Genomic DNA, 25,738 nt, shown 5'->3' on the forward strand with positions numbered 1-25,738 from the left:
TTTTGCAGTCTGTAGGTTGTTCTGGGGTATTTTATGATTCTTTTGTCTTAAGTTTGATGGAACACAAATTTATCATTTTTCCTTGACATACAGTTAGAAAACCAAACTTTCAGGAGATGAATAAAAGAGACTAATAATATCTAAATTGAATATCAAATATTTTTATAATATTTCTCTTATTGTTTTAATTGTATATGTGCCAACATATCAGCAGAGGCTCTTATATTAGGGCTTTAATCTTTACAGTGAAATATACTCCTAGACTCTTGTTCACAGAAACTGGTTCAGTTGGTACCATCGTGGTTTTAAAAGGTCACATGATGACTTTGACCAGTTAAGAATGTGGCCTCTCTTCATTTAACTTCAGTGTTAGAGTTACCATCTTAATAGGCAATAATGAATGAACAATGTCACTCTGTTTTCAAAGAATATTAGTACATATTCTAATGTAATCTGTAGGTAAATTTGTGTTGCTTAAGAAATCATTTGAATTTTTCAAAGTTTATTTTAAAAGTTAAGATTAGGTTTTCTTGAACAAATCCAATCAAATGTGCTGTTGGATACATTTATATAAAATTAAATGGTGTAATAATATTTCCAATCAAATGATTTAATTAGAAAGTATTATTTCTGTGCTTACCATTTAAAGTATCTCTGTAAGGACCACTTTCGTGTTTTTGCAGGTACTGTAATAGGTGTTGTCATTTATACTGGAAAAGAGACTCGAAGTGTAATGAACACATCCAATCCAAAAAATAAGGTAGGCTAGATTAAGGAGCAACTGCTTTAATGAACTTGCTTTTTCCTTTCAGTAAGAAAGTACATGTAGTTCTGAATAGCCCATTCATTTTAGCTTAATACGTAACGTAAAATTACTTTCCAAAAGGTTGGTGATTTAGGATAAGAATTCTCTGTATTTATGTAACAACATGCGCATACAGAAGAATTTCCAAAAGTATATTTTCTTGGTTAATCAGTTTTATATGTCTCTTAAATTTTCATTACTGGATATATAATTTACCCATAATTTGACAGTTAATTGTGGGTCTCTTAATGTCTCTTCAATCTATTTACTTTACAATTGGCACTCTTTATTTTTATGTTAATGATTCGTTTTAAAATAAAGGAATCTGCATTATTTTTAGAGTACTTAATTTCATAGTGTTATATTTTTAAACTAGTTTTATGTAAATTATTGCCATTTTAGAAGAGATATATTAAAAACTAGATTTTAGTTTTAAAGACTGCTTGATTCTATTTCTAAACTAATTATATTCCTAAAATTGTTATTTATCCACTCAACATGTATGCATGGTAAATCATCCAAAGTTATATAGGTGACCTTTCTTAAGTTTATGACCTCAGGTAAGAACTCGAACCCTGGCAGTTGACTGCCTGGCTTATAGTCTGGGCATTGCCACTAACCAGCTCTTTGACTCTGGACATGTGGCTTAATTCTGTGTCTTTCTACTCAATAAAGGTTACCTATAATTATTATCTTCCTGTGAAATGAAATGTGAAGTGTTAACGAATGCCATAGATTTTGAACCCAACCCTCAATGTCAGTCAAGAAGTCTTTACTAAGTGGTTGTGCGCAGTTCTGGGTTTCCCACATCCCTCCGCCGACCCGACCCTGGAAAGCCCTGTCCGCTGACCCTCTGCACTCACTCCTCCACACTCTTTTCCTCTCCCACACCCTTTTAAAAAAGACCCTTCTAGATTTCCCTGGTGTTAGCAGTATGTACCTTATAATAGGAAGGCACCTTTGGAGTTTCCCACATTGGATTTAAATTGTCACTTTGCCTCTTGACAGCCTCACACGTAAAGCAAATGTGCTCTTCCAGTGGCAGTCCTTCCTGGTGCTCAGTCCATGTTCCGTGCCCTCCCCAACGGAAGTCGTGGGGGCAGTGACAGCTAAGGCAAGGCAGAGTGCTGCCCATGCATGCACGTACACTCACAAACATGGGCACACATGTGCACAGGCATGCACGGTGCTGAGCACTTCTTTGCATTAGGTCACTAGTCTGCACCACACCCTCCGCAAGCGCTGTGCTTCGGTCGCAGAGCAGGGAGATCGTAGAGCAGGAGGCTGGGGCTTGTCAGCCCATGTTCGTTTCTCCTTGAAGGCACTATGCACAGAGCTCCAACTACATATGGAAGCATTTGTGTAAATTAAGGAATAATCTTAGGAGAGAAATAAAGTCTCTAAATTTGCATATGCTATTAAATCTTTCTAAGTGTTAAATGTCAGATTTAAAAGGAAAATTTCAGGAAAAGGTTACAGGCTACAATGGACAGCAAGTAACAGATGTAATTTATCCAGGGAAGTATTGACATATGCTGGGTGAAAAGAGTGTGTGATATGTAAGTCCCTAAGTAGAGAAGGGAAGACAGATTATTATTCACTGTTCGTACGACATTATCGTCTGCAATTTGCAGCTCACTGTTCTGACATAGCTTAGTAACCAACAAACTTTTGGACTTCAAAGAGCACTAGTAGGAATAAAAAGTAAACATTTAATAGGGAAACCGAATCATTTACCCAGGTTTCACTGGACTTCTTCAGGGAAGCAAAACTGTTCCTAACCTCAATTCTGAGAGCTATGTGCATGGAGTGTAGGTGGGGACCTTAACTGATGTGATCAGATAAGATTTTGTGGTGGAGTCCGTTGGCAGCCATCATTTGGGGTGAGAATACCGATTTATGAGAGTCATGTCTCTGTCCAGCTGTTCCACGGACTGCCCTGAAACCATAGTAGCTACTACAACACAGGTTTCTTCTCACTGCACACGTCTGACAAGTTGGCAGTTGCTCTGCTTATCATGGCCTCTCAGTGCCTCTGGAAACTCATTTCTATGACCACTAGGTCAGAGGAAATGGCTGAGTCCATGCTGACCTCACGGCTTCTGCCAAGGAGCCATGCAGGTCCCCTTTCCTCAGCCACAGCAATTCAGTGGCCTCGTGTAAATTGAAGGACTCAGGGTAGTATGGCTCTACCTTTCGTGCAGAATTGAGAGCTGACTACCCACTGCGTGCTCATGGTTAGAGTCTCTAGTAAAAAAAGAGGGACCTCATAGAACCCCCCATGCCAGGAGTTAGGGTGGTGAGCAGGACAGCAGCCAGGAAGGACAGTGGGAGAAGAAGGCATATCCAGAGGCCAGTCGTCAGCAGCACACTGGTGCTGTGGAGGCAAGGGGGACAGAGTCAGTGAAGAGAGGGCCATGGGAGGTGCAGGTAGGAAACATCGCAGAAGTGACAGTCATTGCCATAGATCTGTTGGTGTGCAATTCAGATGGACAGGTGGGAGCGCTCTTTCAAGGTCAGCAGTGTCAGGCAGGGTGTGTGTGTTGGGGCGGGGGGCGGTGTGGGAGAGTGTATCAGAGCACTGGCATCAGAGAGGGAAGACTGAACAGGCTTGGGGCGGGGAGTGGGTAGCCCCAGCACTGGAGACCCAGTGGAGAAAAAAAACTGTACCACGCAAATAGGGTTTTATTTATTGATCTTGTTTGTTTCCAGTGAGAAAACTTAAAAGGAAGTTACTTAAGCCGAAACCGGTTTGGCTCAGTGGATGGAGCGTCGGCCTGCGGACTCAGGGGTCCCGGGTTCGATTCCGGTCAGGGGCATGTGCCTTGGTTGCGGGCGCATCCCCAGTGGGGGGTGTGCAGGAGGCGGCTGATCGATGTTTCTCTCTCATCGATGTTTCTGGCTCTCTATCCCTCTCTCTTCCTCTCTGTGAAAAATCAATAAAATAGAGAAACCAAGATGGCGGCATAGGTTAAACACCTAACCTGCAGCCGGGCACAACAATTTCAAAAATACAACTAGAGGTCAGAACGGACATCGTCCAGAACCACAGGAGAGCTGGCGGACTGAAATGCCCACAGCTGGGGGGAAGGAGAAGGCCACGGGGACAGTCGGGGAAGCCGTAAAAGCCTGAGGTATGGAGAAACGGGCGGAGACACGAGCACACGCGCCTGCGGGGAGGATGGAACCGGAGAGGAGGGGGCGGCTGATGACCTGGCCGGAGTTCACTGGCAGGAAGGAGATAAAGGCTCCGGAGTGCGCTGAGCACCGGCTCCGATTGCACTGAACCCCATTCCAGGCGAAACCCTGGGAAACTCACTCACTTTCGCAACTCCGCCGCCCCGGCAGGCTGCCCGGCCCGGGACGCTGGGGACGCCGCCGCAGCGGCGGCGCCCGGAGCCCAGCGGCCTCCCAGCACCCGTCCCCGCCGCACAGCCCCCGCGCGCCTGGTGCCGCGGGCCGCGCGCCCCGCACACCGGACGGAGGCCCGGGCGCCCTCTCCGTGCACCTCCCGGCGGCGCTAGACTTCAGTAGAGTTGACTGAATTCAAGGGATTAAGAAGTATAAATTGGGGGGACGCCGCGGCGGCGACGTCCGGAACGCGGCGATGGCGGTGCCTGGAGCTCGGCGGCCGCCCAGCGCCCGTCCCAGCCGCGCGGCCCTCGCGCGCCTGGTTTCGCGGGACGCGCGCACCGCGCACCGGACGGAAGCCCGGGCGCCCTTTCCGTGCACCTCCCGGCGGCGCTAGACTTCAGTAAAGTTGACTGAAATGAAGGGATTAAGAAGTACAAATTGAGAAGTTTGAAAAAGATGGCGGCGGAGGTTAAAGGCTGTTCTGTTGCCTCGCACCCAGCGAAATCGGAGGAGATGAGGTGTGGAGGTGCGTGGGTCTGGCTGGTGGCGGGGGAAAGGGGCTTTTGTTCCAAACCTAAGGGAGATTAGCTCTCCATCACCCTGAAACCCATCTTCTGGCGAACCCCGGGAGACCCAGATGCCTGCGGGGAGAGGCGGGACTCTTGCAGAGGTGCGCCCAGCAATCAGTGTTTGCTGCGCTGGAGTGCGAAACGAGGGGACTTAGATACATGGAAGGCAGAAGGACCAGACTCACAGCCATCGAGGCTCGCCGCACCATGGCCTGTTGGCGCCCTGAGACCCCGCCCTGCCCTGGGACCCGCCCCGCACGTCTTGAAGACCTGCCCCGCAAGTCTTGCAGGCACACCTGCGCCCCAAGCAACGGCTTATGCATGTGGGTGGACTGCCCTCTGGCAGCGGACCAGATGATCTGCTGTTCTAGTCGGACTGCTCCAGGGCCACTCAGACAGGAGGAAGAAACTACAGTTTTTGCTGTAATCCTTGCTGAGTGCCTAAGGCAGTAGCTGATCTACACCCCATTGGAGACCGAAAAACGAGGGCATCTAGTGGTCTGTGGGAGATGACACCAGATTTCAACCACGTGCATAAGGGACACATTCAACGGGAATATTCAGTGAGCGCCAAAGCTTTGCTGCACCAAGACCCGGCCCATAAACGTGTCTCCTGCACAGCAACTCTTCCTTTATAGACAAAGAGAGCCCCCCCAGTGACACCAACAACAATCAAGACTTAACTATACAAAGGAGGACCAAGATGGAGGCATAGGGCGGAAGCCTGATTGTTGCCTACCACAACAACTTTGAGACTACGACAAGAGAGCAGAGCAGACACCATCCAAGACCACCATAGGGCTGGCTGAGTAGATGCTCTACAACTAGAATAAAAGAGGGGGATGTGAGATGATGCTGATGCCGGTGACCCAAAGACCACACTTTAAGAACTACAGCTCAGGCGACACAAAAGAACTATGGCTCAGGCGATACAACAGCGGCCTGGAACGTGCTCGGCGCAGTTCCCCCGGCGGTCTCCGGCTGAGGGGACGGCTCCACTGGCAGCCAAGCACGGACAGACGAGCCCCTATGAGACATGGGGTGGGAGACTCCGCGCTTGCTGACCTCTGAGTCCGTCAAGAATCTCAACGCCCCGGAAGCGGCCAGGTGCGCATGCTCGGCGACCGGCCACCGATGCAGACCCAAGGGCCGACACAGCGACGCCAGACTGGCCCACCGCCATGCACCGGGTGCACCGGAGCTTCGCCGAGCCGCCGCCCGACGAGTTCTGCAGCAGCCATACTGGAGCTCCGGAAGGACGGCCAGGGGAATTGCTGAGGGGGGATTGACCGGCAGGAATTAGGATCGGGAAGACGGGGCCCCGCTGAGACCCGGGTGCGGGCGGGGTTGCGCGCCTCTGGGCTCGGGTGTGGTCACACGCCTCTGGGTATAAGTGAGGCCTCACGTCTCTGGGTCTAGGTGAGGCCACATGCCCCTGGGTCCAGGTGAGGCCGGACTCCGGGTCCGGGTGAGGCCAAGTGCCCCTGGACCCGGATGACGCTGGATCCCGTGCCCGGGCGAGGCCAAGCGCCCCTGGGTCTGGGAGAGCCCACACACCCCTGGGTCCAGGCGAGACCATGTGTCCCTGGATCCGGGTGAGGCCGCGTGCACCTAGGCCCGGGTGAGCCCAAGTGGCCCTGGGTCTGGGAGAGGCCAAGCGTCCCTGGGTCTGGGTGAGACCATGTGTCCCTGGATCCGGGTGAGGCCTCGGGCACCTAGGCCCGGGTGAGGCCAAGTGGCCCTGGGTCTGGGAGAGGCCAAGCGTCCCTGGGTCCGGGCGAGACCATGCGTCCCTGGATCCGGATGAGGCCTCGTGCACCTAGGCCCGGGTGAGCCCAAGTGGCCCTGGGTCTGGGAGAGGCCAAGCGTCCCTGGGTCCGGGCGAGACCATGCGTCCCTGGATCCGGGTGAGGCCTCGTGCACCTAGGCCCGGGTGAGCCCAAGTGGCCCTGGGTCTGGGAGAGGCCAAGCGTCCCTGGGTCCGGGTGAGACCATGTGTCCCTGGATCCGGATGAGGCCTCGTGCACCTAGGCCCGGGTGAGCCCAAGTGGCCCTGGGTCTGGGAGAGGCCAAGCGTCCCTGGGTCCGGGTGAGACCATGTGTCCCAGGATCTGGGTGAAGCCTCGTGCACCTAGGCCCGGGTGAGGCCACGTGCCCCTGGGTCTGGGAGAGGCCAAGCGTCCCTGGGTACGGGTGAAGCCAGATTCTGGGTCCGGGTGAGGCCGTGCGCCCCTGGATCCATCCGGGTGAGGCTGGGTCCCAGGCCCGGGTGAGACCACGCGCCCCTTGGGTATGGGTGAGGCCACGTGCCCCTTAGTCCAGGTGACGCCATGCCCCTGGGTTCGGCCGAGACCAAACCAGAGGGAGTCGGACCTCCATTACCACCATTTGTCCACCATCCAGAGCTGAGGGGTCAGTGCTGACATGTACACATAAGGAACTACTGGACATCGAAATTGGGTCTCAAAAGAACTGTTGGTCCAGGGGGAAGCTCGCTACAGATTGATTCATTTGCCTGTCAGCATAAATATTATTGCTAGTCTCACATTCAGTTCTTATTAGTATATATCTAGTGACATTTGATCTCATTCATCTAGAGGAAATGATGAACAACATAGACTGAGGAACAAGAACAGAACCAGAATTAAGGAGGCATCGATCGGACTATCGGGCCTCAGAGGGAGGATAGGGGAGGGTAGGGGGAGGGTGGGGGGGAGGGGGAGAGTTCAACCAAAGGACCTGTATGCATGCATATAAGCCTATCCAACGGTTAAGTTCAACAGGGGATTGGGGCATGCGTGGGGAGAGGGGTGGGATGGGAATGGGGGGATGAGGACAAATATGTGACACCTTAATCAATAAAGAAATTAAAAAAAAATAAAATAAAATAAAATAAAATAAAAAAAAAGAAAAAAAATCAATAAAATATATATTTTTTTTTTAAAAAAAGAAGTTACTTAAAAGGAAGTTACATATTGTTATATAGAGAGTAGCTGCCATATAAACATGGCTTCTTTGATTTATATAAAATATTTGCAATCATCAGTCAGTCAATCTCTCCCTCCTTTCCTCCCTCCCTCCTCCTTTCTCACACTCTCTTTCATTTATTTGCTATTTTCATTATTAGTGTGTATAAGAGGAACATGAAAATTTGGAAAATTGCTTGAAGTTCCTAGGATAAAAAACACTGCAGTAAAATCAGTGCTGATTTAAGGGGAAAAAAGTTAATGCACAGGATTTGAGGTAATGAACTTGATGCAGAACATGGTAAGGGTTTGAGGCCCCTTCTGATACACAGAGGACAATAGCCTCACAGTTGAGGCTTGTGAATTTCTGAGCAATCTATGGACTCAACTAGTGCAGGGATTTTCGGTTTGTAGCAGAGCTGGTGGTTTCCTGAGGCTGATTTTCAAGAGCCCCAAAGTGGAAGCAAAGTAGTGGCTAGTCTAAAGTGGCAGGTGGTTGGGTAGACATGTCAGGGGATTAGAGGTAACATGCATGCCTGCAGATCAGTGGAATCAGTGACATCAGAAGGCCCTATGGTTAGGATAGTAGACATCATAGCACTTCCAGCACCCACTCTCACAAGGCTGTGACCAGGAATGCTGTCTCTGTCTGGGAATGCCACCAGCCTTTCTTGCTCGTGGGGACATGAGTGTGTGCAACTCCCCACTGGCGTGGGGACTTCTTGAGGATGAGCATTTGTACTTTTTAAACTGTTCTCCCAGATGGATGTTGGGTTTTTAACCAGTATTGTCGGTTGTTTCATAAAACATTTTTAAACTTATCATTCTACTTCACTGATGTCCCAAGCCTTATTTTGGCTAATTCTCTTTTTTGTCTTCATTTCGTTCTCCTCTAGCTTCCTTTTAAAAGAAGGATGATTCTTCATATACCTAAAACCTAGCGTTAACAGATATCATACTACTTTATTCTAAGTGTGCATTTTAAAAAAATAGAAATGAAGATTTTTTCTCTAGGTGCCGCCTTAATCATCTTACTTTGTAAGACCTAGCCCTCACTGTTTCATCTCATGCCCTAGGTGAGTGGTCGGCAAACTCATTATTCAACAGAGCGGCAAACCATGGCTCGCGAGCCGCATATGGCTCGCGAGCCGCAGTTTGCCGACCACTTCCGTAGGTGAGTGGCCCTGGGCTGCTGACATCAGCTTCACATCAACCTACACAGCCCAGTTGAGTCAGTGATTGGGTGTGGGGGTTCTGACGCCACTGTCCCCTTAGGTCATGGCAACTAAGATGCACAAAGAATTCATACATGGGTTCATTAAGCTATAACCAATTTTAGTGACTCTGACACATGTCCACTTGAATTACCCTTGGGATTGGTCTTTGAAATTGGATCTTGAAATCTAACTTGATGATTTTATATAATGAGAACATAGCTTTATGCTTATTGTGTAAGTTTATTAAAATACTTCTTTTAAGTGCAGCATGTTTTATCCAGATGTGGGGATTAAGAATAAATCCTACAGTGTTGTTAGATGGAGGAACACTCTGCAGTAAAAAAGAAGTTCTTAGAGCTTCTTTTCAGGGTGAGAATGTTTTCCCTCCTCTGTCACCAATACAGACAGAAAGCAGGGAGATGAGTCCATACAAGCTTGACGATTTTATTTGAAAACTTTGAACAAATCAAAAGTCTTTATTACTAAGCAATTACTTTTATGATAATATTTGGTGAACGTTTAAATTATAAGGAGCGCAACTTGATGGACTGCTTTATAAAACTGAGCTTGAGATATATTTAATAAGATGACACTTGATTACATTTAAGAGGAAAAAATTTCTTACAGAAGGTTAAGAAAAATCAATTGTGACAGGTTGCCATTTTCACGCCATTCATAAGAATAAGTTGCTCCTAGCAAGAGCGTCAGGATGAAATGATAATACAAATTGCTTCAAGTGGCTATTGTCATCCCTTGGGCATATTGATTTGTGTTCCTAATAAAAAGATGCTTTCAGACGTCTCACTGACAGACAGGTGATATGTGCCATTATGGGAATTAAAGCACTATGCTCCTTGAATTGTTGCAGAGGCGTTTCAGATAATAGAGCAAAATAGAAACAGCTATGGTGGACTTTGCAAGTTAAATTATCAAGGCTGTTTTGGAGAATAGCTTCTTATTTTTAAAAGGACAATTAATATTTTAAAGTTCTGTTGATTTATATTAAAATATTACAATGGGATAACTTATTTTTCTCTTTCCTTGTGGTTGCATGCAGGAACAGCACCCTTAATTTTTTTTTAATAGTTGCCTTCTTGAATAATAAAATAGTTTCTGATTTACATACTGGTTTAAAAATGTGATCATGTACTTCCTCAAAGAACTGTATGTTGTAGAATATAGTATTGCAGGCAGTCCACGTAGGTAAAAGGGCTTTTGGAATGCTTGCTTTGGTTACTGTTATTAATATAACAAATCCTAGTGTTTCAAGCCTCACCAAGAGAAGATGAACTAGACAGAGAAGCAGACCTGCACTCAGGTGACTCAGGAGCACGTGACAGGACAGGGTGGCTCTGGGTGATGACACACCCAGCTCACAGCACTCGAATAGCCATATCTGTGTGCCACCGCTGCTCACAGTTCAGAGTTGTGTTTATCAGCATTGTGAACAGAAGTAAACTCATCATTTCAGGAAAGCAGTAAAGAGAAAAAATATGCTAAGTGTTGCAAAGGCAGTCCTGACATCGGGAACATAATGCTTGTCAGAGGGAGCAGCCAGTATCCAAACTGGAAAATGGAATCAGTCCCTGAAGGCCTCTTAAGTATGAATTTTATCACAAAGCAGGGATTCCACATAGGAAACACAAGCATATTTATTATTATTTAAAGTCGGTACCTTGTATTTCACTAAAAAGTTTATATAAATTTCTGAATGAGAAGGGCTTACTAATCATTTCTTGTGTAGTAAATAAGAACTGTTTGGTAGCATTTCATCAACTCTGTTCAGTACAGCTAAATTCTCTATAATCAAAATTCTTAACAGCAAAGTATTATTTATTCATGAAGCAAATAAGCATTTCAATAATGGTTTTTGTTTTTTGAAATCCTATGTTCTTTACCCTGAGGCCATAAAAATTGTTAGAAATTTGTGGAACTTGTGATAACTTATTTATCATGACATCTTAATCTTAATGTATAAGCTCACAAAACTGAGTATTTACTATTAACCGATTATTCTGAAGCATTCCTGATTAAAGCCTTTTTGGATAGATGAGTAAGAATCATGATCTGAGGATCTTATAAGATTGAGAGTAGAGAAAGACCAGTTTCAAAGCTTCTCTGTGGAACTGAAATGAAAGTGGGCACAGGGATGGGTGATTGTGTTGTGAGTGAAGACAGAAAAGGAAGGTAGTGCACTGTTGTTTTGAAATTCTCAGCATAGATGTTACTCTCCCAGGCATTGTGAGCCGCAGGCAGGCGGGCCTGTGTAGTGTGGATGTTGTGTCTTTATGAACATTGTACCCTTCCTGATCAGCAGGCATCACAACCCAGCCTTTGCATGGTGTGGGCTCAGGCAGACGTCACTGGGGAAAGCTCCAAGCAAAGGTCATCTGTGGCCTCTGGTTTTCTTACCATGCCCCACCTGGGAAGGGCTGCTAGAGCAGAGTTCTGGGAGGCCCTCTGTGGTTCCTCCTCCTCAGGGAAGAGGCCAGGCACCTACTACTCAGCATCTGGCAGGCTGTGTGGATGCTTCTCCTTGGAGCTATGGCCTGGAGAGGACACCAGTGCAGTGGGAGACCAAAGGGGATAGGGACCCCCAACTTGCTGCCAGAACCGTGGCCACAGTGACACATGGCTCAAGAGCCAACCTCATGCAGCGGACCCCATGACTCAGGCATTTCGCCCTTGGTTGCCATGTTATCTCAAGCCTCTAACAGTGCCTGCCACGTTACTGAATGACTAAATTATTTTCCTTAAGGAGCAGTTCATGTTTTTTAACCCTCTATAGTTACTTCTTTCTAAGCAATATTTTTTAAAATTCATCAGAAACAAATTTTAACACATCTAGTTTCAACTTAATAATCTTTTCATACATCTGTCTATACTACTAAAAGAGTTACATGCTAATTAGATCCAGAGACCTTCCAGAGACCTTCTGGACAAAGCCATGGTGGTGGGGCCGAGGCAGAGGCGGTTAGGGGTGATTGGGCCGGCAGGGGAGAGCAGTTGGGGGCGATCAAGCCATCAGGGGAGAGCAGTTAAGGGGATCAGGCCTGCAGGGGAGGGCAGTTAAGGGGATCAGGCCAGTAGGAGAGGGCAGTTGGGGGCAATCAGGCCAGCAGGGGAGGGCAGTTGGGGGCGATCAGGCTGGCAGGCAAAGGTGGTTAGGGGTGATCAGGCCGGCAGTTGAAGGCAGTTAGGGGCGATCAGGCTGGCAGGCAAAGGCGGTTAGGGGCAATCAGGCCAGCAGGCAGAGGCGGTTAGGGGCGATCAGGCAGACAGAGTGGTTAGGGGCAATCAGGCAGTCAGGCGAGCGGTTAGGAGCCAGTGGTCCCGGATTGCAAGAGGGATGTCAGACTGCGGGATCGGGCCTAAACCGGCAGTCGGACATCCCCCAAGGGGTCCGTATTGGAGAGAGTGCAGGCCGGGCTGAGGGACCCCCTCCCCTCCCCCACTGTGCACGAATTTTGTGCACCGGGCCTCTAGTGTGTGTATGTATGTGTGTGTGTGTGTATGTGTGTGTGTGTGTGTGTGTGTATAAGGCTAATATGCTAAGTGTCCCTCCTACCATCCAACCGGTCACTATGATGTGCGCTGACCACTAGGGGGCAGACGCTCAACACAGGAGCTGCCAAGCTGCAGTGACTTGGCAGTGACAGTTCTCGAGTGATGCACCCTGAAACCAGAGAGGAGGGAACCCGATTCCTTGCGGGGCCTTGCGATTCCACCTGCAGCCATGGGTTATGTTGTTGCTGGGGCACTGTCAGGCCCCGAGTCTGGTTTACTGCACACGTGTTTGCGTTCCACGCCCTGTACGACAGCAACTCTGCAGAGTGCCCTCTCGCACTTTGGGACCCCTGGGGGATGTTGGAGAGCCGGTTTCAGCCCAATCTCTGCAGGCCAGGCCTAAGGACCCCACCTGCTGGAGGGACCCCACTCACTCCCTAGAAGCTGGGGAAGGACCTCGGGAGGTTGGCTCCAGGGCATGTCCGGCCCATCTCGCCCAGTCCCACCCTGCCGCCACCTTCTAATTGATTTCCTTTCAATGTGCACAAATCCGTGTACCGGGTCACTAGTCTAAAATATATTCAGGGTGTATTTTCTTATATTTGATTTGTTGACATTAGAGTAGCAACTGTACCAAACTTTCTTTTTTAAAAATGCATTAAAACATGTATATGATAAATTTAACATGAGATTTGGTAGCTTGCTTTCCCCATGTAATTAGCATTGTCAGCTAATAATTACCTTTTGCAAATCTTTCAACTGCATCACATGAGTTTGACTTTCCCACTTAGTTATGGCCAGCCTGGGGTTCCTTTTTGAAGGCAGTTATCCACATGCAACATTCTGAAAGGCTGGTTTTTAAACTGCTTAATACCATCAAAATCAAACCTTTTTTTGAAGCCTTGAAGTCAGAATGAGTTCTTTGAACTCTCTTGTTGAACACAGTTAAGACACAGAAACTTATATGGGATGAATTGCCACATAGACATTCCTTTCTTACACTGCAGTGGAAATTGGAATTGGTGTGCCTGTGCATTTATTAGTAACACTTTCGAGGAGCAATAGGAAAAGTTTTAAATGAGCCAGATGTGTTAGTACAGGTAAATTATCCCTTCCTCCAGTGATCAGAGCCTTCTGGTTACAAAGCTTCAGTAAATATTAGATGCAGTATTTACTGTTTAATATTGTAAAGTGGGGGTAGTGGGGGTGCTGTGGAAAGAGTTCTGAGGCAGATGGGTGCACAGTGTCCCTGTGGTGTGCTTAGTCCCCGCCCCCCTTGCATCTCCATCCCATGTTGAGAGCATTGTATCTAGGGGATAGAATGTAGTATGATAGATGCTCAAGCCTGTCAGGTGCTTCCCATGTCTTGATGCCCATCCCTGTTTAACAGTGCTCAATACTGTGTGAGCTGCATCCATGTGGGCTGGTGACTGATGGCCGGTCAGGTAGCTCAATAGACTGGAGTGTGAGCAGCTTCCTTTGCTTGATTACAATTTGTGTAAAGTGAGACCCAGATAAGAGCATCCTTCAGAGGATCGTCTTCCTGAAACTCTTCAAAAAGGTTCATTGAGACACTTTTTTTCCCTGGATGAGGAGAACGTGCTGGTAGCATTTTGTTTTAAGGATGAAAGACCAGATAGATAAGTACAGTGAGATGCTGATGTGGGATGGAGGAAGCTGGTAGCACCCAGTCACCTGTGTTAACTGGCTCTTTTACTCCCTTGAAACTTCTAAATTTCTAAACAAGCAAGCATGCAACACAATGTTATAGAACTGTAATATACAGTCCTTTTTGGTTTATTTTTACCTTTTGAAACAAGATCTAGTAGGTTACAAAAATTTATGCTTCCAAACAGTTCAAGAAGAGGAATTACTTATATTAAAAGTTTATAAATGTATAAGAAGGTTTCATCCTAGCACCACTTTTAAGGATTTAAAATGATGTTTTATATAGACCCATAAAAATGTTCATAGAACATTGAGAATGCAGTCACTGCCTAAGTGGCCAGTCACTTTTTCATAGTGGTTTCTTTGGCAGGAACTAGGATCTTAAAAACAGATGCATTTAAAATATCCATTTGCATAAACATTTGCTACACGAGTGGCCAGCACCCCTGGGTGCTGTTTCCTGGAGCACCTGGCTCCGGTGGTCCTCACCGGCCACACTGCAGGGTGTCGGGGCTGGTCGCTTCACTTCTCTTCTACACAGAGTGCTCACCTACACCCTCACTGGTGACCAGCTTCCTTGTCCAATAGGATTCAGCAAACACGATGACCAGCATCCACACGTGTCCCCAGCTCTCTCAGGCCTTGCTTGGCTGTCTCCTCCATCGAGACCCTTTTTCTGACCTGGTTTTCCACAGTCAGGATGGTGACTTGTTTGCAATTCCACCGTCATGGTCAGGGCTTCTCCCGTCTGTCACAGCACTGACCATTACGTCTCTCAGATCCACCTACCTCCTCTGTCCACAGCCTCCATCTGGCTGACATCATTCCCACACAGGCAGCACCAACAGCTGCTCTCCCCCAGCTCCCTCTGTCCCGCATTCTCTGCATCATCCTCTGTGCTACGTTTACAAAACAGTGCATAGGTTAGTTCAGGGATTCCTTCCGCTCTCATGGCAAACACCGAAAGACCAAGCCTCTGCTGTCACCTGCTCCAGGTGTGCATCCTGGGTCGCACACCCCTCACTCCATGCTTCGCCCCACAGGCTTGCCTCTGCTTCTCGGCACCGGGCTTCATGATCCCATTTGGTCAACCCTCTTGTGGCAGCCCCAGCACACCTTGTGCTCTTCCTGAGCACTGAAGGGAGGTGTAACTAGATAATTGGTGGTCTGTCACTTCCTCTAAAATGTAAGCTTTTTACCATAAAGATTATCCATCTCAGTGTTATCTGAATAAACCCAGGATAACTGCTCGTTTATCTGTCTGCCTCTCCCGCAAGCTTTTAAACTCTCTGGAGGCAGGAGCTATGCCTTATTCATCCCTGGGTCCCAGCTCCTCAGACACAGGAGACGTTGGACAGTTTTAATTGGGAACTAACAGAGGGTACAAGTGATCCTTATTCACATATAAACTATGTGTAGTTCTTTGTCAAGGAGATGGCTATGTCTGTAATAAAAATTGAATGAGAGATGTTGTCCTGGATACTATGGGTGCTCTGGTGTCTAGTGGTGTAGAACATGGGGTGGGGACACGGCAAGGAGCACATTGATTGAGCACTTGCTGCTCTACATGCTACAGGCACTTCCTGCATTGTCACGTGTGTGACTTGAGGTTTTCTGTTTGTTCACAGGGTAATTATGTTGATTGATGCTCGTATTGGCCCTTCTTTGGCCTGTGGGAGTCCCTTCAACCTGGAAGTTGTGTCCCATTGTTGTAAACCCATCATTTAAAAATATTTTTTGCTCTCTCTGTCACAACAAGATGTTCTAGACTCATCTTGTATTCTTTGCCCCAGCCCTGGGATCAACCCTGTGTTCCTTTAATCAGCAGAGCATGGTATTTAGAAGTCAGGATCTGGGAGCTGGGTGTGCTCATTGATGTTCAGGTATGTTCCCAAGCCACACAGTGGACAGACTGAGGGAATAGATGGATGGGTGGTTGGATGCATGGATGAATAGGTAGATGGGTAGGTGGATGGATGGATGGGTGGATGGATGGATGGATGGATGGATGGATGGATGGATGGATGGGTGGAAGAATGAATGGAAGGAATGGATGGGTGTGTGAGAGGGTGGGTGGATGGATGGGTAGATGGACAGACAGACAGAGGGGTCGGTGAGTTGAAGGAATGGATGGATGGATGGGTGGGTGATTGGTTGGATGGATATGCATACACATCTTTTAGGTCTATATTTATTTTTATATTTATGTGTATTGGACACCATGAGTTCAGACACACTTCCACTTCCAATTCACATCCATGGCATTTCTTCTAGTCTTGTAGTCTTTCCGTGTTGTTGTAATTCTCTTCCCTGGCAGTGAGAAACATGGTTACCATTACCCTTAATGTCTTTACTCGACCGATCCCTGCACGTACCAGCCTGCACCTCCTTCCTCCTGAGCTCCAGCACCTGGGCCAGACCACCCTGGCCTGTTTTCTTCCTCACTGGACTTGGCTCCACTGTCCCCCTTTCCCCACCTACGCTGTGCCCTCTTTGATGCCTGGACCACTCTGCTCAGGCACATATGTGTATACTGTGTTTAGACAGAAAGATGTGGACACATTCAACAAATAATTCTCTCGTGATTTTATTTTTATTTCACTTCTTGAGGGCTAAAGCCATGTGTTTGTTCATTTTGTAGATTTCATCCAAAGCTTATAGTATTAAGGCAAACATTAGGAGTGCAGTAAATGCTGGTTTAGTGAACCAGATGAGTCAGTCATTGAGAGACCAATGAAAGACACATTAACTATGTAAATCAGCACCCTGAAAGAACCTTGAGATGAGTATTTGTCTTTAACTGATTTAGGAGAAAGTATGACCAAAAGAGTTCTGAATCTCCTTGAGTGCAGAGCATAACATTCTACCTGCAAGCAGTGTGTTTCATTTTTTCCACATCTGTGGTCTCAGACGACTGTGTCAGCATAGCAGGTGTGCTTGCCAAGGGACCCTTGTCTTTCCAGAAAGCTCTGGACAGATGCAAGTGCCTAGGGTTCATTCCACATGGGGACACCATCTCCCTCCGGTGACCCTGTGTCTCCGCCCTCTCAGTCTGCCTCATAATCACAGTGAACCTGCCTGAGTGTCAGTGCCTGTCGCCTCCTCTGCTGCTCAGGGAGCAGAAGTAAACACTGTCACCAAAGAGATTATAATCAATATGGGCGTTCCTCACAGACATACTGTCGTCTTTCTATTCCCTTACGTTTGCACATACCATATCCATAATAAGTAATGATTTATCTTAGGTATGACTTGCTCTGCTGGCAATATAGTGTTGTTGTTTTTTAATGTTCCAAATTAAGTGACTTCAGAGCTAATGAACAGATTTAGGAAGCTAGGCCCAGAACTCAAATCATGTCTTCTAAGCTGCACAGCTAGACTTCAGTGAATGCTGTTGTTGGCACTGATGTGAAATCAAAAGTGTTCTTCACTGCGGTAATGTTGATCACTGACGCTGTTACCTGAAGCATGGAATTGCCCAGCTGCATTGTGGACACTCCCTCCATCACCAAATACATACATAAAAATCGGAGCTAGAAAAAGACAAATGTAACATTTCCACATAAAGTTCATTAACCTGTGGAAATGAGCACCTTCTCTACGCAACAATTTAGAGAAGGATTTATTTTGTTTGGGTTGGGTATTTAGTCATTCAGGCAACAATTTTCTTAAGTTAAAGTCAATAATTTGTTTTTTTATTACAATTACAAAAATTGTTTCATAGCCTTAAGATACAGACATGGTCTGAAACACATAATATAGAGAACAGAATTTTCATAATGGATCAATTTAATACGTTTTTAATTCCAAACAATATAAAGAAAAATGACTGCTATGGGTTTAATTTCACTCTCAGATGATGCATTTGCCCTTGCTCTGGATAAATGTGACGGCATTGCAGCGGCCTCAGTTCAGGAGGGTGGGGGTGCAGTCAGCTGGTTAGCAGTCAGCTCAGGCTGCTGTGGAATATATTCCAGATTTAAGAAGAAAATCAAATTGCAGACTTTCCTCATAGTTTTTTAATTATTAATAAACCCTTATTTGAGATATACTCTGAAACTACGGCTTTTGGGGTAAAGAATCCTAACAATTTTAAAAATAATTTATGGTTGCTAATTTAACTAAAAAAAATAAATGGGTTCTTGGACATTTTGAAGTATCCATGTTATTTGCACTAGTTCATTTAATACACATTTGAATGGTTTTAAGGCTGTATAATGTGCAGGGTTGTAGACACAGGTTGTTTCCCAGTGAACACTGAGGGTACATCGGCTCGTGATCACACACGATTTTATAAAGTGAGACATGCGTTGCTTAGGGAAGACATTCTGTGTCTAAGTTTTAAGAGTAAATAGAGCAGTTTAATTATTTTCCCCCTTAAAATGAGCATAAGTAGTTCATGAAGTGTAGAGTGTGCATTTTGTAATTTTGTTAATGCTACAGTAGTAGATTTTCAGGATCCAGTGGGGTGTTTGTTGGCCATCCTGTTGTCACCTCTGCTCTTGGCCCTGCCTGCTTCTCTTCACTGTCTGTCTAACGTCCTGGTTAATCTGGTTGTTGTATGCAGGTTGAGTTATTAATGCAGAGTGGTTTTTCTGTTTCTAACTTTTGATATCAGCTTCCACATAGTTATGTTTCATACTGATGGACTGAGTATAAGTTCGTCCTTCGCTTCTCTGGAGAAGAACCTGGGTGCTGAGGTGATAGATACTCTTTCACCCATTTGATGAACATGGATTTCCTGCATGTGGTTCAGCACAGTGAAGACACAGATGATGGAGGGAGAAGAGGAGTACAGGGGGTAGTGAAGGGCTGGTGGGAAAAAGGTTGAGATGGTTGGTCTTGAACCCAGTGGGTAAGGGAGAGTGCCCGGCAAGAGCAGGGCAGATTTTTATTAGACTTGGGGTAGGGCTGGGTTAAAGGGTCAGCAAGAGTCTTCCAGGATCCATAAATGAAAGGAACAACCTCTGGGTTTAGCATATCCCAGTAATTTAGAAATTTAGAGGGTGAAATTCAACCTTTGCTTTGTTCTCAGTCCCCCTCCCAGAAGACAACAGAAACAGTGAGGGGTGTGCTGCATGCAGACAACTGCTGCCAGACCTTTTTCTTTGTGTCACTTGTCTGCCACTGTGCAGGTGTTTTTCTGGGTACTTGACATCTCCCAGTGGAACGGCTCATGGGAGCTCCTACCTGCTACATCACTGGTCTCTCCCATGGACTTGAGCAGCTCGGGTGACGCCCTCAGCTGACACAGATGAAAATGTGTAGGATTTCCTCAGTTTAACATCTATAAACATTTTTTATCATAGGTTATCGTGTGTATTATTTAATCAGCTTCTCATTTCTGAAGTCTCAGAAATGCCCTTTATTGAGCAGCTTTTAAGACTTCTTATCCAATTTTATATGTACTTAATTTTCCTCTAGAATAATCTTCCTCCTCATATCATGTTGCTAACACTGTATGTGGAGCCACAGAGCAGTATGATCCATGCTCCTATTCAACTAGGGAGCTTTTGGTCAGTTCTTGAATTTTGCTTAAGAACAAGAATAATACCTTTTTTTAAAAAAAAAATGTTTTGCTGACTTTGCACACTTACACAAAGTGCACAGCACAGCCAGTCATCACAAAGTGAGCACAACTCAGGGTCTTGCCTGGTCAGAACACAGCTTTCCCAGCTCCCCACAACCCTCCCTGACCACCCACCTGCAGGGAGCCACTGTCTCCATAGTGGACCAGGAAGTTCACACAAATACACTTACGTAATACGTATTCTTTAGCATTTGGCTTGTTTTGTGCAGTAGTCTGCATGTGTGACGTTGTTCACATTGTTGCGAGTCATGGTACTTTGTTCATTTTCATGTCTGTGCACTGTTCCATCGAGTGGATCAACCTCACTTGTGTGAGGCAGTCACTCTACAGTGGACAGGTCTCTGGGTCCTTGCCAGCTTCTTGCTGTTATGGGTTGTCTGCTCTGTATAATGTCGAACAGGCATGCACTTCCGTCACCTGTGTACCCAGCAGGGGAATGCTGGGTCATGTGATACGTTTATAGCCATTTATATCATCCCAGTGTTCACTCTTCCCAGTGGTATAAGAGAATTCAACTTCCTCTGTGACCTTGTCCACACTGGTGTTGGTTGTTTGAAAAGCATTAACATCTGAGTGGTGCTACTGTTTTCACCTCCTGACCACCGATGGGGTCAGGTTTCCTTCCCATGTCATTGGCTGCCTGGGCCTTGGTCTGAGCACTGCCTGCCTGTATCTATTTTCCTATTGGACCATGAGTCCTTTTCTTACTGTTCTGTAGGAGTCTTTGCAGATCCTAACATGAGCACTTTTTGGTACATGAGTATTACTTCCCACACTCTGTTGCTGGCTTCTTACTGTCTTCATGTGTCTTGGTGAATAGCAGTTCTTAGGCCTAATATAATTCAGTTTATCTTTTCTTTTTCTGATTTAAGAAATATTTCTCTCCCCTAAGTCATGGCGATACTCTCTTATCTTATAGAAGTTTTATTATTTACCTTTCCCAGTAGCTCTATATGAAAATATGTAGGATTTCCTCAATTGAACATCTATAAACATTTCTTATTATAATCATAGATGGGTTTTGTGTTTGATGTGAAGTTGGGACAGTTTCCAGTTTTCCCTCTGTGGATACCCAGCAGCCCATAGCAACCTTGAAAGCCCATCCTTGCCCTGCAGGATGGCTTCATCCATGAGTCTTGTCCACACACAGGTATGCATCTGAATCTTCGTCTTCAATTGTCTGCAAAGCCCTTTCTGTGCTAATAATCTGTACTTACCAGAGGAGCTGGATTGGGGTTGCATCTGCTCCCCCAAGTCTGAGCAAATCAAGTCTGAGCAAAGCCCCTGGATGCGTTTCCCAAGGGCTTTGCTCAGACTTGAACACAGGTAAGAACAAAAAGTAAAGGTAGAAACCAGATCGGAGGAGAAGTACCTATGTTTTTATCACACCAGTGACAAGAATGATAGCAAGAGGCATTTAAATGAGCAGTTACTATGTGTCAGTGGTGAGCGTAGCTCAGGAAGGTCTAGGTGGCTTGTGAGCCCACCCTGAGTTGTCAACACAGGGCCAGAGGGAAAGGGAAATGGGAAATGCAGCCCACAGTCTAGTTGTGGGAATGAAAATAGATCTTGTCCAGGACACATTAGTGGGGCTACGTGGGCCAGGAGGTCAGGCTGCAGCGGGAGGCAGAAGCTAGGAGGGCAAGCCTTGGGGTGGCAACATGACACACAGGTCCAGTAATAGAAGTCATACAGATGCACTTTGTAAAGTATGAAGGCATTGGGGTGGATGTTGCTAGGTCATAGGGGGTCAGGAATGAATCAGTTATAACAATTTAAACCAAAAATGAAGCCATTTTATGTGAGTTATTAGTGAAAGAGAATTTGTTATACTTTTGTTTGCGTTTGTCTGAAGCATTTTCCTGGCAGATGAACAACGTTCATCCAGAGGTAGAACCTGTTGAGTGTATTTTGCCATAAGACGGTTCCCTAATTACTAGGATTTTAGCTCTTTTAGTTTAGGGCAACCTTTGTGCCATTCTGTGGCATGCTTCTTTTCTCAGCCAGCATGTGTAATTACATTTGGAATAAGTGCCCTCCAAGTGCTTTAACAGCGTTTTGATATTAGTGTTGTGACCCAGCAGTTGTCTTCTGGTGGCTGAATAATTAATTTGTGTCTAAGAGCTTTTGAGTGTGATAGCTGCCTAACACAGGGTTTCCTTGTGGAAGGTTTGCTAGCTTCCAATGACCCTTAGCTGCCATCTGGTGCAGATTCAGTGCTTCTGTCATCTGCTGCTAATTGCTGTCACCTGCATATCCAGTCTCTCCTCAGTGAGACGACATGAGCAGCTCGCATGCTGCCTTGTGAGTGGGTCCTCGTGCCTGCGTGTGTGTACCCCAGAAAAGGAAACGGTTGCTGAGGGCTTCTCAGTAGAAGCATTTTAAGTTTATTTGTGTTTTAATAAACATGGTATGAAAGATGGTGACTGTTTGTGAAGGTTAATAATTCACTAAATCCAAGTATTTTGTCTGCTCTATGATTTGTTTTAATGGTTCCAGCACTCAGTGGCCCATTTAGGCTGGAAGGTCGTCTCTGCACGATGTTACAGACGATTTCGTAAGCAGATCAGCTTTAGTCGGGCACTAGCCTATAGCACCATATTAATGTATTTTACTTGTAATTTAGAGAACAAGAAGAATACCCTGATTTGAGGCTAAACTGTCCCCTGTGGCACTGGCACAGCTGATAATCGCGAACTAGAAAGATGTGTATATCAAATAGTTTACAAAATGAAGCCAGCTGTGTTTCCCTACATACTGTGGCTTCCTGACATGCATCATTAAACCTTATTAGCTACTTCCTTTTACAAAGATTCTTGTAGTCTTGAACATTGCATATTAACATTTTCTGCCCCTCCAACTGGAAATGATTTGCTTTATTGCAGAGTGTCAACTTGCTCTAGTTTCTGATGCGTTCTAATTGGTACTTCAGAGTATAATCATCGGGAGATACCACGCCACGCATTTCTTTATTTGGAAATTAATATAGACCTTTTCACTTTATCTGTCAATCTGTGCAACTTTTTAAGCAAATCCCAACTCTTGGGATTGCTTACAAGCCATTAAGTATGAAATGGTTCATAAAATGACTTTGAAGACATAAAGTAACACAAAAATTTTAGATGGTTTAAAATAGTGTTACACTTTGCTATGATACCAGTAATAAACCTCTTAATAGATAGTTTTAATAATAAAAAGCAAGATGAAAAGTTTATTCAACCCTATTGCACTTATCATTTAAATTTTTCAGGAAAGTTGCTAAATTTCAGTTTTGTTTGAAAACAAAAGCATGCAAATCATGAGAACCATGGATTTTGAACACTAACATTGATTCAAAGTTTCCTTTATCCTCTTTTCTGCCATTCTGCTCGGCTGCCTTAAATGTTTAATGTTTATTGCAATTACCTTTGGTCATCAGCTGGTTGTGCTAACACGTGGGTGGGACAGCAAAATGGACATGACCGTGTCACTTTGTTCAAGATAACAGTAATTCTGAGGTGTTCTAAACCCTGGTCACCATTTGTGGATGTCCACGTGCTTCTAATATAATCAGAAATAGATAATGTACATTTCGCTACAAGGGAATTTCATGACTTCAGTGACTAGTGACTGAGATGTGGATTCTAGTGAATATCTTAGCAATAGATCTTGTCAAGTCAGCTAATGACTCTTGATTTAAAAACACTATCGAGTGGTTTTATGTAGTGATAGGTGCCAGATATTGGGAGATTGGGGTGAAGACCTTAAATGGTCCATAAATTCCCACATATTTACTCAATAAGGCATGAAATGCTGAAAGAGATGGTGACACATTACTGCATACCAGCATAGCCTTTGTGACACGTAGGGGGTGGGGATAGGGGCAGCTTCCGGGTCCAGTGCAGCTTGGGGGGTGGGGGAGCTACCTGCAGGAAATAGGGATGTGAGAACATGCGTAACTAAACCCACCATAGTAGGGCATTTATGCGTTGTGGAATTTTCCTGCTAATTGTCACCACCCCACCCCACCCCAAGATACCATGACTTAGAATTAGCGGCTTCATGATGCTATGTTTAATATTTGACTCAAGTAGTCCTTAATAAAACCAGACTTTCTGGCATCTGTTACATAAAAACAATGTTAGCTACTCCTGAGTAAATTCCATAAACCATTAAATAAATACCTTATATTTGTTGGTATGCCAAAGTTATAATTTAGATGGTGGCATTTTGAAATTAATCACCGAACAGATTTCTGACTATTATAGAAATTCATCTGTATCATGACCTCTTACGAAAAGAATCTAGGGCTGGAAATTAAAGTTACATTGTAAATTAATGATGTTTACTAATAAAAACTTAGCCATTCATTCATTCCCTTTTCCAAAATTTTATGAGGGAATTAACTAAGCAGGTGGAAAGGTGGTACCCTTGTTCCATGCAATTTCCCTGTTAAAAACAGCAGTTTCTGTGCCATGTCCCAGGAGGCTCTGGGCAGAGGGCCAGGCTGGCGCCTGGCTGCTCCAACCTGTCCTCTGCCTCTCCTGTGGTGGCAATGGCCACACACTCGCTTTTTGTAGGAAAGAGTGTTCCTCTTCCATGTCCCACCCTCTCCCATCATCTGTGCTGCAACTGTTCTAAGTCACTCACAAGACTAATTCCTTCAGAACCTCACTTTCTAGATAGCAAAAAATAGGGGATACTTTTTTAGCTCTTTGAAAGGAGTCAGAGGATTCCCTGGAGTCCCTCTGCCCCAGAATTCCAGGATGGATGGCATTCAAAGCCCTGGCTGTGTAGTTAGTAATTTCCTTAACAAGTATTAACAGACCCCAAATTTTAGTAGTAGTATTACTAATGTATTTAAAAATACAAGATTGTTTTCCATTCGATAATATATTTTGTTTTCATTAAATGAATATTTTAGGAGTATATTTTAAGGGTGTTTCTAAAACACTCACAATATTTAAAATAAGAGACTTGCTACATTCAGGAGAAAATAGAGAGGCACATACCTCCCAGAAGAAAAGTGTGCTCGCTAGTGCAGTCTCTGCTGTGTGGACACTGAAACAACTAGGAAATGAGAGGTGACACGGCCCGTCCGCCAGCGATTGCACAGGAAGTATGGTCTTCCCTTTCTTACTGTGTCTGTTAAAAATGTTAAGACTCCTAATAAAAGCCTTTCTTTAAAAATATCAGTACCACTTAGAGGAATTATTAGGAAAAGCTATTTTTCATGTCCTGTGGCTTTGAGAGTCCCCAGAGTCTGGAGCAGCACGAAGCAGTCTGATCTCTGGCTGCACTGGGGCAGAGGCGTGCTGCCGTCCACGTACCATAGCAAGGGCATTTTACGTAGTAAGGACTCAAGATCTGTTCAAATAAATATAAAGTTCCCAAAATAAATTGCTTATGTAATTGGATTAAATTGAAATCCAAATGTCTGGCTTCAAATTTCACTTATATGAATGATGTTGAATGTTGAGGTTTCTGGTGTCAGTGGATAGCTTAGATTAGTGAAGTAATTATTTTAAATTAGTGGGTGGTCTTGGCAAAACCATTTAAAATGGATAGCTTCCTACATTGTTGTTAAGACAATAAGGTAGATATTAGTATATGCAAGATCTTAAAACTTTAAGAGAAGCTATTGTTACAGTTTTATCAACTTCAAAAGTCTTCAGAGAGCATTAGCACTATGTAACTGTGCTGACTGCCTACAGTATTTTGGATGTCAAATCTTTAAATATGCTTCCTTATATCCACCATACATAATCCACCATATTAAAGGCTAAAAGTTCTGTCTTGAATTCTGCATGACAAAATAGATATTTAGGGTTACTCCTTTAAAAACAAACAAACAAAACGTGTTAACCATACTGAATTGGTGGAATTAGATCTAAGTTCTGCTTTCACCAAAAGCACATTTTCAGAATTTAGAAAAAAGAAGCATCAAACTTGAGCACCCTCTGCTGGCTAAGCTGCAGCATACTAACCCTTTGCCTTGGCTCTCCCTCCCACCCAAGAAATGTTACTGTAATAACTGCAACAAAATACCAACATGAAACACGACAGTTAGTAGTGTACACAAA

General features: G+C 45.1%; 1 protein-coding gene across 3 annotated transcripts in view; it reads left to right on the forward strand.

The window, feature by feature from the left end:
* Nucleotides 1-25,738, forward strand: part of ATP9B (ATPase phospholipid transporting 9B (putative)) — a 139,309-nt gene that overhangs the window by 61,436 nt on the left and 52,135 nt on the right. For all 3 annotated transcript variants that reach the window (XM_054724487.1, XM_054724486.1, XM_028139321.2), the window contains exon 11: nt 684-760. In XM_054724487.1, coding sequence (XP_054580462.1) covers nt 684-760 — 77 coding nt within the window. The remainder of the gene's footprint in view (nt 1-683; nt 761-25,738) is intronic.

This window comes from Eptesicus fuscus, chromosome 12 (assembly GCF_027574615.1).
Source record: "Eptesicus fuscus isolate TK198812 chromosome 12, DD_ASM_mEF_20220401, whole genome shotgun sequence".
Lineage (NCBI taxonomy): Eukaryota > Metazoa > Chordata > Mammalia > Chiroptera > Vespertilionidae > Eptesicus > Eptesicus fuscus.